This window comes from Macrobrachium rosenbergii, chromosome 3, assembly GCF_040412425.1.
Source record: "Macrobrachium rosenbergii isolate ZJJX-2024 chromosome 3, ASM4041242v1, whole genome shotgun sequence".
NCBI lineage: Eukaryota > Metazoa > Arthropoda > Malacostraca > Decapoda > Palaemonidae > Macrobrachium > Macrobrachium rosenbergii.
This window is the reverse complement of record NC_089743.1, coordinates 4150589-4165480: the sequence shown is the minus strand read 5'-3', so window position 1 is coordinate 4165480 and position 14892 is coordinate 4150589. Positions and strand designations below refer to the sequence as shown.

At 35.8% G+C, this 14892-nt stretch overlaps 1 protein-coding gene across 3 annotated transcripts in view; it reads left to right on the top strand.

Moving 5' to 3' along the window:
- Membrin (golgi SNAP receptor complex member 2) overlaps window positions 1-14040 on the top strand; it is a 64065-nt gene extending 50025 nt beyond the window's left edge. For all 3 annotated transcript variants that reach the window (XM_067126529.1, XM_067126528.1, XM_067126530.1), the window contains exons 4-5: window positions 729-881; window positions 10935-14040. In XM_067126529.1, the coding sequence (XP_066982630.1) occupies window positions 729-881; window positions 10935-11177 (396 nt within the window). In that variant the 3' untranslated portion in view covers window positions 11178-14040. The remainder of the gene's footprint in view (window positions 1-728; window positions 882-10934) is intronic.
- The last annotated feature ends 852 nt before the right edge of the window (window positions 14041-14892 follow it).

Below are 14892 nucleotides of genomic sequence, written 5' to 3'. Positions count from 1 at the left end.
AACTACGATATTGATATTGGTTGGTCTGTCTTATGGAGCCCTGGGGACCATAATTAACTCCTTTGAGGAAAAGAGCAGCTATGCTATAAAAAAATAGTTGAAAGAATAGGTAGAAGTTAATTAGCTAAATATACATAATTTTTATACAGTGTAGTGCTCAGACTTGTTTTAAAAATATAATTTTTTGTACATCATAAATATTTCTCAGTGTTGATAAAATTCATATCTTCACCAGATAATAGTTTTTTCATTGCCCATTTGTGTCTTAAATCTTAAAAATTCTCCACATATTTTGGTTAGTGGGTGGTGATAAGACAGTAGCAGAATGAAGAGCAATGTTAAGGTCCAGGTAATCTTGAAAAAAGGGCATACTGTACATGAAGACCATGGATCAGATGGAATTTCAGGCAGATAGTTTTTACTGCAGTAGAGAGTGGAGAGAACTGGTTTTACATCTAATCTTGCAATGGCAGAATTTGACTTTCAGATGTTAATGATGATCAATAAGATTGCGATAAGACATGTTAGTATATTTTATAAGCTTTATATTTTCAGGATATGGCACTGGGAACCCAGGGGAAGTTGTATTTATGTATGGTATAAGAGGTTATATTAAAAAGTAAAGGACAGTGTATTACTTTTATAGACTAAGGAAGATTTGAATATATATAGTAAATCATTATTGTCATAACTTTGGGAATACAGTCATTTTCTTTTTAAAATTCCAGAATTCCTTTAGAATGCTTCAGCATCGAAGACAAGTTAGACTTCATGAAGCTGAAGAGAGAGATGCCCTTTTGTCTAGAAAGTTTACAACCAATGATCAGCAAGAAACCTCAATATTTCTTGACCATGAACTTCAACATCATGATAAATTAATGGTGAGAGCATAGAAGGGGTTTAAACAGTACTCTACTGACAAGTGTAAGGTCTGTTAAGTTCTCAAAATACTGTGTATCTTACTGTAGTTATTTACTGAAATTAATTTAATCTAGATTTTGAAAATGTATGAACAATGTTTTGACCAACCAGACAGTGTTCATTCATTACCTCAGTATTTCAGGAGTACATCATAAGTTTAAGATTAATTTACTGTATGCAGCCAGGTAGTATATTTGTCCATTAAGGAATTATTAAAGCTAAATTATTTAGCCACAGCCCAACAAGGAAGTTAGGCTCACTCTTGTGTATCTTTGATAATGTTGGTGCTATGCCATTGGGTATGGTAGGGGTAGACATTGGGAGGCAGTTTTTACTGGTGTTATTGATGAAGAATTTAACATTTTAGGAAATTTTTATTTATTGTAAATTTCAGGCAGTTTTTTCCATTTCATCTTGATAAGCCCCATGACTTGCAAGATTTTTGCTCCCATCATTAGGGCTACAATAAAATCAATTTGCACAATTTTTAAAAATGTCCCTAAATAGCTAATATTTTACAATATATGGTAAACCCCCTGTATTAGCAGTCTCACGATTCGCGAACTCGACTATTTATGGATTTCTCTATGGAACATACATACGCATTATTCACTGAAAATTTGCCCATTCGTGGTATTTTTCACTGAGAAATATTTGCTAATTACTATATTTTCATATCATTTTCATGACTAAATGCACTTTTTTGTGATAAAACTGTTAAAATACTCAGGTACCCAGGTAGTGCTCGAGTTATGATAATTTGATTTTGCGCTGGGGTAAACAATTAATACTGATACGACAATATTTATCAAATATTTTAAAATTTTGCGCAGGTGCAGGCTACAGTGTACAATCAGACTCTTTTAGGTGGTTATCGGCGCCGATAAGTGAATATCGTCACCGAAAATCCAGTTATTGCCATCACTAGACAAGCATCGTAGAACCAGATCGCCGTTAACCGAGGCCACCAATAACTGGGGATTGCCTGTAATTAAGTTTTGTGGCAGACAGCCAAAGGCATCTCCCATGAATAGAAATAAATTTCTGAGGAAAGCCAAACTTCCTGGGCTTGTCAGATCTTAGGGGAGCCCAGGTTGATTGTAATCTATATTCAAGCCTGAATTATTTGGAATGAGTCTTACCTACTGTTAAAGTTAGCCTTATCTTCGTGCTATTTGGTGCGATCAGCATTTAATAAAAATCAAAATACTCTTGGCTAACTCGCTAGGACTGTCTTTGTATTCACCTGTTTTCCACCAGATGGTGCTGGAATGTTTACATTCTGTCATATTTCTTTATGCCGTCGTGTTAAACACACGGTCTTGATCAGCTTTAGACTATATTAGATGATTTCTGGCTAATTTCTCATGTACAATATTGTGATTTTCTGGTTTTGCCTTATGTCATCTACAATAACAACGTAGCATATGTTAGCAGCTATGTTAGACTAGCTGCACAAGCCCAAGTGTGGTTTTCCTGATATGTAGATTATGAGTTTTTTGTTGAGCCTATGTTATGCTGCACAGGCCCAAGTGTGGTTTTCCTGATATGTAGATTATGAGTTTTGAGGAGAGGATGTAAATTTTTGTGAAGTACCAGATGATGTTAGAGGCCAGTAGTTTATGTAAACAATTAGGGCACACCAGCAGCCTGCTCAGTTTTTTCCTTTTGTCTTCCGTTGTTCCTTCTCATCCTTCATTTGCCTACCTGATAGCCTAGGTTAATTTCTCTTTCTCTTTCTGCTCTGCTATCTTTTGCTCCCTAGGTTGTTCAGGAGAAAAATAATATCATCAAAATATTAGGGCCAAAATCTCCCCCCCCCCAGTTTTCGACCTTTTTCAGTGTTTGATCGAAATATTAGGGCAAAAATCGCCCTCTTCCCCAGTTTTTGACCTTTTTCAGTTCCCCCTGCGAGAGAGGTGTAAGAGCTTTGGCATCTGTCTGTAGCCTGCCCTCTGGACTGCCCTGCTTTGGTTGGTTGGTTGTCTCCTCTGACAGGAAACCAAGGCATGTCTTGGGACCAAGGTTCTATGCTCTTTAACACCTGTCTTTCAACCGTTTTTCTGGTTCAGGTTTGGTGCTGAGCTGCTGACAACTCTTGCTGAGTTCAGAGTTTGTCTCTCTTGTTCATTGGCGCTCAACATAGGAGTTTTTCCTCTAAGTTGGCAACATTGGCTAGCTCCCATTCCATCCCTTTTGGAGAGTATATTGTGATGTAGGCAGGCAATAGAGTTAGGATTCAGACATAAAACATTTGCCTCATTAGTTCTGAGCCGCATGTCGGTTCTACTTTTTCTCTCCCCTTCCCCCCATATTGTCCCCAAGTGAACTATAACCCTTCCCCCCTCTTACTCAGTTTTCCCCTCTGTTGTCTCTTATTCATCACCTTGTGACAATCACTCCTCTTCGTATAGCAGCTCTTCCTCTTCTGCCACTTACTTACCTGGAGTGAGTGAGCCTGGTAACAGCTCTCACTTGTCAGTATTCGCTTCTCAGATATATTCACGGTTACATGATGACATCACACAAGAGACCTCCCTTTCCCCTTCACTTATGCAGGTGACCCCGACTGTCGAAGGGTTACGTGGTGACGTCATGCAAGAATCCTCTTCCTTCCCCATCTTCGGTACTCACTACCAGCATGCCGTAACGTCTTTGCTGCCATTATGTGGTCCACATTTAAACTTGGGAGGTTTCAACCGTGATTTGTTTGATTCTCCTTTAGCATTTAAGTGATGCATAGCTTGTGGTGTTCCATTTTTGCTTCCTTTTGCCAAAGTTGAAGCTTACTCCTACCTTGGCTCCTGTTAAAACAAATAAGAAGTTAACACAGATTTTGGTAGGGTGCTTTATCATGAAAGTGGAGCCTTTGGGAAATGTATGAACAGTCAAAGAGAAACGGAAACTGTTTAGTGTTATTAACTCTGCCCCTAACTCAAGCAGTGTTTTTTAATTGCAACTGTGTTTGTAGAGTGAGCCTTTTATGCTAGCTTTCAGATGCCACTGCATCTTTTTCCAGTTTTGAAGCTGCTTAAAGCTGGTTAGGACTTGCATGCAATAAACATTTTTCACCACCTTCTGTTCAACTTGCAGTTTCAGGTTCTTGGACCTAGGAAATGAAGACTCCTGTAATAGGTAAGATACTTTGGCCTACTTGTGAGGCTGAAGTACCTTTGAATTTGATATTTTGTTCTTAGCACTACAGATCAAATACTGCAAGAATAATACATATATTTGATTATACATATGTTACGCCCTCCAAGAGGGCATATTATAATTGAACTTACTTCAACTTCAAAGAGGACAAAGAAAATATTGGTAGTGTTGGCCAAGCCGAACAAATCTCTCTCTCTCTCTCTCTCTCTCTCTCTCTCTCTCTCTCTCTCTCTCTCTCTCTCTCTCTCTCTCTCTCTGGATCTAAGTCAAATCCTGGATTACCAAAAATAATTTATTCAGAAAATTTAACATGGTGCTGGTAATTAAAAGAAACGGATCTTAAAAAAACCTTCAAAAGCTTCAAAAAATGGATGCTGATGAAGTAATTTGAAAAGCGCCACAATTTCTGATGAAATTGAAATAAAAAAATATATAATGGGAAATTAAACCAAAGTCAACATCCTATTTCCCCATCACCATTAATTAAGTATTATTTATCCAAGTCTGTGACACATAATTCTTACAGTCTGAAGTCACTGTTCTGATAATACAACCACTTTCCCCATCGCTCATTTTAGATGCTCATTTAACCAGGAACATAACCTCCCCAAACGATCATGGGACCTATGAAACACTCTTGGGAAAAAAATGGAACAAACACTATTAGACCCCTTGCTTATAAACACATGAGACAAAATGTAAAATAATTGCCAAGTGGTAACAATCACTAAATAATAACAGTAACACTTGTTAGGTTAGTAAGTTTAAAGTTTAACCCTTACATTTCGCAGAGGGAAATTCAGTTCCCAACGCGTTCCCAACACGCGTGTCCAGGTGCTATTGCTTCTAAAGAGGGAATGAACAATATTCTTTGCACGAATCATATCAAGACACACACGAGCTGACGCACGCTCCCATGTCACGCCCACAACAGCCGACAATGGAAAAATCCACCATGGACTTGTGATTTGCATCCAAGTGCCCCGTGAACATTTCTGAACCATTGGCCACTCACTAGCTGACTTCACTCCCAACCTCATGTGAATGAACAAAAGCTGAAAGGTATTTGCCAATGTAATGAGCGCCACCTGCAAGACCGCTGAATATATGAACACATACCCCAAAATGTGAGGTCGCTAAATACGAATTACAGTATATACTTAATATATACAGTCAGTCCAGGAGTTAAGACAGATATCGGTTCCTGAGGTGACTTAAATCAGATCTTAACTTTAAAAAATTTGTAAAAATAAAAAAGTGATGAAAGCCTTACCTTTAATCCTGTGGTTGGCTTGCACATGGAAAGGATGGTGACACTTACTTATTTACATGAGGGAGCTCAGAAATTAGTACCCAGCCTAACGTTATCTTAACTTCAGATTTTTGCTGTAAGTCGGAGACAAATTCTTTATGAATATTTCTTAAAAGCGTTGTAAGATTGGATCGACTCATGTTGAGACCGCCTTAGCTCGAGGACTGCCTTAACTCTTATACAGTGAACCCCCTGTATTCGCGGGGATGCGTCCCACACCCCCCCGCAAATAGATCAAATCCGCGAATGCTTAAAACCCATCTAAAAACACTTAGAACTGCCCATATGATAGCTTAAACCAAGAAAAACCCTGTATAAATGCTTATACCTGAGTATTTTAATAGTTTTATCACAAAAAGTGCATTTACTCATGAAAAATATATGAAAATACAGTAATTAGTGAATATTTCTCAGTGAAAAATACAGCGAATGATGGCTAGATATGTTCCACAGAGAAACCAGCGAATGCATGAGTCCGTGAACCATGAGAACGCGAATACGGGCGGTTTACTGTATGTATATTATATACATATATGTAATGTTTATGCATTCATATGTAGATATGTATGTATGGTTATGTACATATGTAGATACTTATAAGAGATAATGATGATGATGATATTAGTTATAAATATAAGTCCTGAGGAGCCAGAGTTTCTTGTTGATGCGTCAGAGTTGTAACCTCTCCTTGATAGACCTACTTCCAAGGCTAATGGGAGGAATGTCTTATTCCTTTTACAACTCAGTTGTAAGTAATGGAAACAGTTGTGTACAAATCATATAAGGTAGCCCTGTTTTTGACAGTGTCCCATCATTGTCTCCTTAACCTCCAAGTGTATAAGGCCATCACCTAAGATGTCTTGAATCAGGAAATTAGAAAATTCTTAGCACTACCTTTGAAGTCTTCCCTCTAGGATCTTGCCCATACAGCTTTTTCTTTTATGTAAGTTCCATATAATCATAACTGATGTTTTGAACTCCCAGTTCAAGTAGGCTGTGTGGATCCTCAGAAGGCAGTGTGCAGAGCTTCAGAAGTGTCTGGCTAAGTGTCAAGAACATATGGTAGTGATGGTTCTCAGGGAAGGATACTTTGTGCCTTTTGTTATATTTTTACCCCTATCAAGTTCCTGATATCCTCTCCACACTCTTCACACAGAGAAGTTCAGAGTTGGGAAGGATAGATTGGACAGTTATTATGCAACGAGGCCATTGAGCCATGAGTATTTCCAGTCTCAACAAGTTTATTTACATTACTCCCTTTTCAATATGTCATTCAGTTTGGTCCTGGCAGCCTTTCGGAAGAGCATTGGATGTTTCCTGTCGACATGTAGGACACGTACTTCCACATCCCGATACACCTTTAGTGATGAAAAATATTCTCTTGTGTGTTGGAGTTTTTAGCAGGATGGATTCGTCTGCTTGTTATCAAAGTAGTTCTCTCTATTTTGGATGGTTGGTTTGTTCTCACCAATTTGTTTCTGACGACCTTGAGGGTGAAGAATTATGTTTTATGTCTAACCTCAGAGCTGGGCATTTTGTTCAATATTGACTAATCTATGCTTTTCCTATCCAGTCAAGTCTTTATCTGAGGATGAAGATTAGCTCTCTCTTTTTAGTTTTTCTTTTCTAATGGAGAGGTAGGTAGACAATTTCCCACCACTTTTGAGAACTTTAATGGGTTGGCCTGTAGACCTCAAGAACCTGTTCACTGTCCTCAGATATCTCAGAGGCAGGTTTGGGGGACCTTCTGAGAAACATTTGTTGTCAGGGAGTTGGAAGGTAAACAACCTACAGCTTTTGGCAGTTTGGAAGGGTCTTATGCTAGCAGAACATCTAGTATGATGGTCATACCGATGTAAGAACCGAGGCATCCTCAGATGGGGCATGAGTACTAGTATACCACGTTGGTTTTCTTCAAGGGGTCCTGTTGAGGGGGCCTGGATTGTTGCACATTACCAGGCTGCTCGTCTTTTTGCTCTTGTAATAAATAACCAGATGAATATTCTTGTTGGAGTCAACGGGGCTGACATTATTCTCGATGATGTTCTGTGCATTCAGGGGCATCGGGGGGAGGTTCCTGCCGGTATAATTTATCGATGTCCGCCCGAGATGACCTGTCCCAGGCAGCCAATCATAATTCAGCTCTGATCAAGACCCCCTATAAATACCGACCCAAGCACCTTGTTTCTCCAGATCTTCTTCACCCACGTCCAGAGGATGACCAACGAGCTGGTCGAAACATGTCAATGGTACCTGAAATAGAACCTGAATCCAGACGACGAAGGATTTCTGATAGGATATTTCAGTAAAAGACTTCCCGCATTCCACACACTATCCTTTTTCCAATATGAATATCGGCCAGTTGCTGACTAACATCACTGAGCTAGAAAAGCGAATCATAAGGAAAATAGAAAAGACACTGTATAAGATAAATTCACATAATACAGCTATCCTTTTTAATAAGACCTGTTTAGAAGAGGGTCTACTCCCTTCATATATTATTATTATTATTATTATTATTTAATCTTATTAATATTTGAAAATTAGTACTTATTATTACTTGTATTATTACAGGTACAGTATTATTATTATTATTATTATTATTATTTGATCTTAATAATCTTAATTTTTAAAATCAGTAAATAATTTTTTTATCATAAAAAATGTATTTTCATATTTCTCAACAAAAAAGTCTGTGAATTGCCGAATTTTTCGCATAATTTGGGAATAAGTTCCACAGAAAAATCCGTGAATTGTGAGACTGTGAATAGTGGGGATTGACTGTACAGGCAGTCCCCAGTTATCAGCGGGCTCGGTTATCAGCAATCCAGTTTTTCGGGGCTTGTCTAGCGACGAAAATCGGCGACTTTCAGCACCAGCATGTGTAGATTTCTGCTTATCAGCACTGATAATCGCTTATTGGCATCCATACATACCTAACAGAAGCGCTGGTAACCGAAAATCGCCAATTTTCTGTTATCGGCGATTTTCGCTCATCGTCATGCCATCGAAACAGAACCCCCACCAATAACTGGGGACTGCCTGTATTTGAATAGTAAAAAAAATTTTTTATCATAAAAAATGTGTTTAGTCACGAAAATAACATTAAAATACAGTAATTAGTGAATATTTCTCTACAAAAAAATCCTCGACTAGGAAGCCGCGAATCCCAAACTGTGAATAGGTGGGTGTCATTTAAAACTACATAGAATAACACATATATAGGCTCATTTTTTTCCTTATCCTTCATTATTAAACCCTAATTGGTATCCTGAATTAAAGAAGGTAGGTAATAACTTAAGTGACTATACCATGGACCATTTTTATGTCTGTGTGGTTGGGGTCACTTAATCAGGAGCTAGGCCATTTCATCTGTCTACAGTAAACCCCCCATATTCATGGTCTCACTATTCACGGACTCACATATTTGTGGATTTCTCTGTGGAACGTATCTACCCATTATTCACAGAAAATTCACCCATTTGCTGTATTTTTCACTGAGAAATATTCACAAATTACTGTATTTTCATATCATTTTCATGGCTAAATGCATTTTTTGTGATAAAACTATTAAAATACTCAGGTATAAGCATATTTAGGGTGTTTTTTCGTGTTTAAATTATCAAAATAGGCAGTTCTAAGTGTTTTTAGAGGGGGTTCCAAGTATTCGCAGATTTTAGTTATTCGCGGAGGTGTGCGGTATGCATCCCCTGCGAATATGGGGCCGGTGGTGTACTGTATTTCTTTTGTATGTTCCTTTGAGGATGAACAGTGCTTCTGGTAGCTGCTGTGAGTTCAAACTCACCTGGTCTCCCTGAGGAGAAAGTATGGGAATCTGTGATGAGTTTTTTCTTTCACAGGCTGGTGAATAAAGGGAATGTGGCTGACTCATATTCTGTTGTACTACAATTATGATACAAAATATTGTATCAGTTCCCTTAATCTTTCAGACAGAAGGCAAATGGCAGTATTCAGCAAGCAGTATCTGGCAACTATTAGCCAGATGGCACAGGTGCACGATGTGCCATGATAACCGAGTCTCTCAGTGACTCTGTTAAGGTTGCCTTAGAGCAAGATCATGTGCCTGCACAAGGCTGGCTTAATCTAAAACAAATGAATGAGTCACTCGCTAACGGATATTATGCATGCAATCAGTATCCTGGCAGCCAATTTAAATATTGTTCCCTTTAAAGCAAATTAAAATTATTCTTGTTCTTTCGTGTTTTTTCTTTGAGAACTGTGGTATTAATCTTTTAGATTACTTGTGACTCAACTTTTGTTTTTTTCGGTCTGAAGAGGGTTTCATTTTAATTTTGAAATTTGTAGGCCTACATTTTTTTGTGTGTACAACATTAAAAACAAGACTATTTAGTACACTATTTTTTTTTGTCGTAAAATATTGAAAAATGCTTGGCTAGGCCTATTGATCCTTTGCCCTATCTGTGAAAAGCGAGGTTTTTATAATATGCAGTATGGTTTTTATTAAGTATTTGCACTATTAGATTTTCATAACATATTATTTTACAGTCATTATGCAACCATATAATTGATCATTATAGTGCTGACTGGCCTCCTAGAATTGTCCATTTGGCCTAATTCTGAGCCTGTATGCTTGAGGATTGAATTATTCACTCCTTGAAAGAAAATGGTTTATACTCTTCATTGTGAGGTAAAATAGTAAAACAAAAATAATTTATTTCCATATAGAATTAACATCATCAGTAATAGTTGGTAGATGATCATGAGTAAGAAGTCGAATTGAAATGTAACATTAAGAAATTTAATTTAGTAGAAAAGACTAATAAAACTTTAACCAATGCTTTTGAATATAATTAAAGAACGGCATCAAAAGATAAGCCAATAGATTCTTTCAAACATAATTAAAAAACAACTTTAAACTGTTTGTCCCATATATTCAGTGAAAGTGGTTTCTCTAGCCAGTTTCAGTTTATGAAGACTATTCACACGTCATTACCAGTCACCATTCATTCTAGGCTTGTGTGACTCCTATTAAACCATTTATTCAAAGAAACAGTATTCCCAATTTCTTTATTTGATATATCAGAGATTCTCCTTCATATTTGTAAAAATATTCTATTTCAACTTGATGTTTTTATATTAAAATGGAAATTGGCATATGTAAGATGTAGAAGTTATCATGCATCCAAATCGGTCTACCGTACTCAACATGGGCGCTGCAGGCATGCCAAATGAACCTCATACATTGTTGCATTTCACCACCTTTCAGTGAAGCAAATTGTATTTAGTCTAAGAAAGGAACTTCAGTCAACATTTTGAGCAACACATTATTTGTATAGTATATACAAACAACAAAAAATGTGGCATATTTAGTCATGGGTGATTTAATTTTTATGTGTAGTCTTCTCTTCTTTACTTTATGCAGTAAATTTCATTGGATATGATTTAAGGTATTCTAAACAGACTTATACTAAAATTCTGAAATCTTGCTGGGGAATTTAGTGTAGCTGACATTTACTTGATATTTTTTTCAAAATTTATTTCACCTGTGTTCTTTTTCTTTCAGAATGCAAATAGAGATGTTGATGACTTGTTAGGCGTAGGCACATCAGTCCTACAAGGCATACGTGATCAAGGAAAAACTTTAAAAGGAGCGCATAAACGTGTTCTAGATCTTGCCAATACACTAGGTCTTTCTAATACAGTGATGCGAATGATTGAGAGACGATCAACACAAGACAAATACATTCTTTTTGGTGGAATGGTTCTAGTGCTACTTTGTTTATATTTTGCTCTTCGTTACTTGTAAGATACATTGTCATATAGTTATTAATGATAAAACTTTTATTTTTCCCATAAGTGTGGCATGTTTATACATTATTCACGTTTGGAGATGTTTTTATACAGAATGATACAAACTTGAAAGATTGTGTTGTTTTTATACACATCGGTACAAACTTAAAAACTGAGAAGCACTGAGCACTGTTAGCAAGTTTCTATAATTCTTCAAGTGGAAAATATAGCCCGCATGGATATGTATATGTGGAATAATGAAAAAAAATTATAAATGCTGTGTTATTTTGAGATTATACATAAAAGGGCTGTTTGAAATTGAGATTATACATAAAAGGGCTGTTTGAAATTGAGATTATACATAAAAGGGCTGTTTGAAATTGAGATTATACATAAAAGGGCTGTTTGAAATTGAGATCATACATAAAAGGGCTGTTTGAAATTAAGGTGCTAGTATATATTGTACAGTATTAATTGTAATATTTAAAGGTTATGGTTACTGCCAAATTGAAAGAATTATAAAACTGGTTTATCAGATTACTAGAAATGATAAACTAAAGATAGTATTACTTATATTTTTGTTAATGGCTTGTTTATATTAGTCACAAAGTGGATTATGTAGAATGTCATTGAATATTGTGGTCCATGGTCAGGATTAGGTAGAAAGATGAGACCTTTAACATCACTGAGAATGCAGTGATGGTTCACAATTATTTGAAAAAAATCAACATTATATCATATGAATTTCATCCAAAATCGGATATTAGTAATGGATTAATATCATCAGTGGCACTGCAACCTAATGGAAAATGGGGAAGTGGGGTGTTCACCCCTCCCCATAAGTAAAAAATATGTTAAAGTAACAAAGATTTATTTATACTATACATGATAACCTGGAACCAGCTTGCATACCTATTAGTGTAAACAATCTTATGGAAAGTTATTAATAGCCTGTTCCTAACATGTATTTTATATAATTCATTCAGTTTAAAAGTTTAAATTATATATTTAAACTTTTAGAGATAAATCTGCAAAGTGAATTTTCTTAAAATATGTACTGTACAGTATAGCATAATAAAAATGTACCCAGTTGTAGTCGTTCTACCTAATTATGCTTACAAGATGTGTAAAATAAACAAAACTTATACAATATAAAAAAGATCATAAATATCTTTTCGTTTTTGTTTTACATGAGTTACAAACATTTCTGGGTTATTCTTTATATTACAGATACTCCTTACGTAATGAATGAGTTCCATTAGTATGACTAGGTCATTTAGCAAATTGGTTGACAGGCAAGGAGCTGTCCCTTGCTGATATTTCATGCATATTGTACAGTAGTGGGTTTGTATTGATCATTTTAGATAACATTGTAATGCTACCTTTACACCATGTATAACATTTTTAGTATATTTTAAAATTTTACAGTAGTGTACTGTATGCCAAAACAGGAGAGGAAATCAGCTCAGATATACGTTAAATTAAAATCCATGATAACCAGCACCCTTTGAACAAAACGGTTGCTGGTTACAGTATTTGAATTTGCTGGTTGCTTGGGAAATGCCCTTTTAAAATGCCATACAGGTATCCTGTATAGCATTTCTTCATTTTAGATGACACACAGACACACACACACACACACATTGAAGCACAATTTCATTTTGGATTATTTTTTCATAAAAATTATTATATAACATTACATTACTGTAGTAAGCACAGTGCTGTACAGCTTTCAATAAATGTCAATGAAAATACTGAACCAGAGTAAAGTGTGTAGTTGTTTGCCTTAGCATGACACAGAGGTGAAAATAAATATACACAGACTAATCTATAGGCTAGGATTACATAGTTATAAATGATTTGTTTAACCAGACCTCTGCATTAGGATTACAGACTGACTTGACATAACAGGAACTCAGTCATTTGCTTGACCTTATTTAGTTAAACAATTTAAATCAAATCCTAAATCACAAACTTTTAAATAATTTATTTTTAACCTATAATATTATTTTTCATTGTGTGCGCAAATTTGAACACATATTTATTGTCACTGTTTGAGCTATCTATCAGATCTGAGGTAGAAGGAAGTGAGATGGGGAAGGCTTCTGAGTAGCTAAACCCCTTTAAAGTGAAACTCTTGTGTACTTCAATTCTTCTTCAGCTTTTTTCTTCTTCTTCTCCTCAGTGCAGAATCACTTCCTACTCTGTTGAATCTTCATTAGTCAGCACTCTCTTGATGTATTCCTGTAATTCTTCAGAATCTTGTAGTTCAGCACCTAAATTGAGTTCATTAGCAGTTTCCACAGTTTTTTATTTATGGCATGAACATGTTCTTTGTCAAACCAACTGCTTTGAGAACTAGTCTTACTTCTGTGTGATCATTAAATATTAGGTTGTTAGGTAAGGAGTGCATGTAATCACATTTTATTACAGAATATTAAATTTACCAAGACTTCAAGGTAAATCACTATACAAAATGTGAGAGAGAGATTAAACATGTCAAAGGAGAATATTTTCATTTACATTTAATGATTTTCACTAAATGACAAAAATGACAACACATATATGCTTTCATCAATACTGTAGTGAAAATGATTACTGTATATTAAGATGCATATGTTCTCAGTTCATCTGTTGATTAAATATAGATGAGCAATTGTATGAATCTCTCTCTCTCTCTCTCTCTCTCTCTCTCTCTCTCTCTCTCTCTCTCTCTCTCTCTCTCTCTCTCTCTCTCTGTGTATGTGTATATAAGTAAATAATAATGCGCTGGATATTTATTCAATGTTTCAACCAGTAATATACAATATCCCAAGCTCAAGTTGTCTATGAAAGGTTTTGGACGGTGTAAAGATTTTGAATATCTGTGTGCCCAACACACACACACACACACACACACATCCTATACAAATAAAAATGTAATGCCCTAACACACACACACACACACACACACACACACACACACACACACACACACACACACACACACACACACACACACACACACACAGATTTGGGTGAAATGTTCATTATATTGTTAATGTACAGATACCAGAATATGAGTACTGAATTACTCTATATGAAATCAGCCGACAAATACACACACACACACACTCACATGTAGTACATGTTGTGTTATTGTCATTGTTTTGATGCTTTCATCTACTGTGGCATTTGTTAATGATACATGCATAAGTAGAACAGGAATTATAAAAGTTATTATAAAGAAAAAAGAAAGTGGCTGGATGCACTAAGCTGAGAATATTTCAGGTTACCACCTCCTAGCAACTGCAAGGAGATACTGTACAGTACATACACTGTATTCCAAGCACTCATACTGTAATAGATAAATTATTTCACAACATTCCTTGTTTTAAAAAACTATAAAAAATTAAAGATGTACTAATGAAAAGATTATGAGTATATAAAACTTATGTCTGGTAGTAGCAAAATTGGAGGTGATAAGCAAAGTAACATTGTTAAAGTTATTTGAAAATTTTGTATCAGATTTTGTTGTCATGTGTTGTACTATTAAAACAATTAGTACTCTAATTGATATTTAATTTTATACACAATAACATTGAGATGAACAATATTAACCCTTTCGCTGTGAATCTGTTTTCAGCACTAGTGATGACAGCAGCCTCCTGCTAATGGTGCAACTGATTAATCTTCCCCCTTTTATGTCTGTACTTTAGTTCTTTGTTATTTTCCTTACTGTTATGATACTA